The 2,457-nt window shown below is 56.3% G+C and overlaps 1 protein-coding gene across 1 annotated transcript in view; it reads left to right on the forward strand.

Moving 5' to 3' along the window:
* The window catches only part of LOC103908347 (sialoadhesin), a 57,154-nt gene that overhangs the window by 13,124 nt on the left and 41,573 nt on the right, over positions 1 to 2,457 (forward strand). The window contains exon 2 of the mRNA XM_019474965.1: positions 2,094 to 2,171. Coding sequence (XP_019330510.1) covers positions 2,094 to 2,171 — 78 coding nt within the window. The remainder of the gene's footprint in view (positions 1 to 2,093; positions 2,172 to 2,457) is intronic.

Here is a 2,457-nt window from a genome sequence, read left to right on the forward strand (position 1 = left end):
AGACAGGTGGGTGGCAGCTCAGGCGGAGCGTGACTGTGGGTGCAGTCCCGTTACAGGGAGACAATTACAGGGTCCTTCACTGCGTAATCTCCTCTTTCCCCTTGTTTTCCAGTGCATAACATCTAAATATTCTTGCCTAGTTGGTATTAGGTGATAATGCATAACATGTTCTGCTCTGGCGTGTGCAAGGTGGCTGGCCCAGACCGCCGCTGTGCCGTGCACGTGCGCACACACACAGAGGCTATCACAAATGTTTTTGTTGAGAAAGCTTTACAAATGGTTTAATTTTGTTGAGCTAACAGGGGACCCCGCCATGGGCTGCCGTGTTCCCCAGCCGCCGGGCGGGGTGGGTGGGCGGAGGGGACCTGGGGTCCCCATCCTGCGCTGGAGGGTCCCCTCGAGGCCACGCTGCACAGAAACCGAAACCGGGAGAAGGGCAGCAGAAGAAACGGAACTCGGCGTTGGCGTGGGCGGGGGGCTGGGGAGCGGACCCCAGCGCTGAGCCGGTGCTTCCTTCCTCCTTCACCCCGAGCCCAGCGGCCCCCGCCGGTTTCATTTGCTCTTGGTGCTTCAGTTTGGCCAGGAAAAATCCCAGGCAAAACTAAAGCTCTCACGTGTGCTTTGGAGTCTAAAATACCCCCCCTAAACCAAATTAGCAGCAAGGAAATTCAAAGCATATGTTGGGAAAAAAGGTGTTAGCAAAGTATCAAATCATTGAAGGAGGAAAAGGTCGGTTCAGGGAGTAAAGAGCTGCCTCATTCAATATGGAAAGATTGTTACGTTGTTTGATAAAGATCTAAATTGAAATCAATCAGTTAATTGATTTCCATGATAATGAAAAAAAATTCAGGAAAAAACCCCTGTTTTATCACAGGATAATTTTTTTAAATTTAAAAATAATTTCATCAGTTTGCTTAGGTCTAGAGCTGCAAAAAGCCATTAAACCTTCTAAAAATTGAAAAATCCCTAGTTAAAACCATCCCACCTGAACGTACACCACCAAAAATCAGGGGCAGACCCCAGAGCGGGCACTGGCTGTGCCAGGCTTGGGGCTGTGGCCACGCTCCTCCTCGCCGCAACTGGTCTTGTTGAAATCAACACTGCGGAGTTTAAAAATCTGTCCCCTTCGGTCCCACGTCCAGGACCTGATCCTCAGCCCTCTGCAGCCCGCGGTTTGGTTGCTCCTGCGGGGCACCGGCACCTTTGCATCTCCGGCGTTTCGGCAGCCGGGATGCCATGTGCCCCGTGGAGCTGCGATATGGGGACAGCTTTAACACGAGCCCAGCCATGTCCCTCTGTCCTCTGTCCCCACGTCTGTGCCCCCCCGCAGATGCTCAGACCCTCCGGAGCTCGGTTGGCGGCCGTGGGCAGGTCGCTGGGATTTCTGGCTTAATGGGGATTTCTCCGAGAGTGCTTCTTTAGAAGTCTCTCTCCTCTTAATTTCAGGTATCCACTTGCTTTCTTTTGCCCTCATTTTTATTTTCAACCCAGACTCCCATAACCGGCGTTTGCATGGCCCCATCCCATGCCGTACGCACATTTTTCACGTCAGTCTTACACTATTCTTCGTTTGCTTCCCGCGTTGCACGGATGCAGCGAGCACGTGAATAAGCTCCGTAAACCTTGTCACCTCACTGCAAAACCCGGACTAGCTCCTTAAACTCCCACGAGAGTTCAGCGGGGCCGGGGCTCCCCCTCAACATCCCTCTCCCAATCCAGCCCGTTGGAGACCGTGCTGCTGCTGCCGGCAGCGCCGTGCATCCAGAGCGGTGCCGGTGTCGCTGCAAACAGGATTCATCCTGCGTGGATCAATAATGTGTTTTGCTGGTGGGTAACTGGTGTGAATGAGCTGGGACCGAGGTTTTTCCCATTCCGTGCAGCAGGAATTGCCTTTGGCCGGCACCGGGGTGGGCTCTGGCAGCCCAGCGCGGGGGGAATATAGTGGGAAAAGCTGGACTGCACTGACGTACAAAGTGTTTCAAGGCCTTTGGCCACCTCTTCTTGTTGTCAGGGTCCCCTCTGCTGAACGCTGACTTCAAAGACGGCCACCTCCCACCCTCGCAGCGTGAGCCTCCCCTGCCTCTGCCCCCCAGGGACCCCCAGCGGTGCTCAGGGCGCTGCCATGCGCCTTCCCCAGTGGCTCGTCCTCCTGGCCAGCCTCGTCCCGCCAGGTACGGTGCCACCAAGAGACCCGCTTCCTCCTGCCCCGCCGCGGCCCCGCCGGCACGGTCTGGTCCTCTGCAGGGGTTGGTTGCCCAGATTTACGCCAGGAGGGGTGGGAGCAGGAGTGCTGATGCCCTGGCCCTGCCAGGAGCCGTGCATGATGCCCGAGGGACAGGGAGGACAGGCTCTGGGGACCCCGAGGCTGGTCCTGGCTTTCCCGCCGGCCATGGCACAGCAGATGCTCTGGGGAGATTTGCTGGCACGTGCCGCATCGTGCCGTGCTCCCACATGGCA

This window comes from Aptenodytes forsteri, unplaced genomic scaffold, assembly GCF_000699145.1.
Source record: "Aptenodytes forsteri isolate BGI_AS27 unplaced genomic scaffold, ASM69914v1 Scaffold236, whole genome shotgun sequence".
Lineage (NCBI taxonomy): Eukaryota > Metazoa > Chordata > Aves > Sphenisciformes > Spheniscidae > Aptenodytes > Aptenodytes forsteri.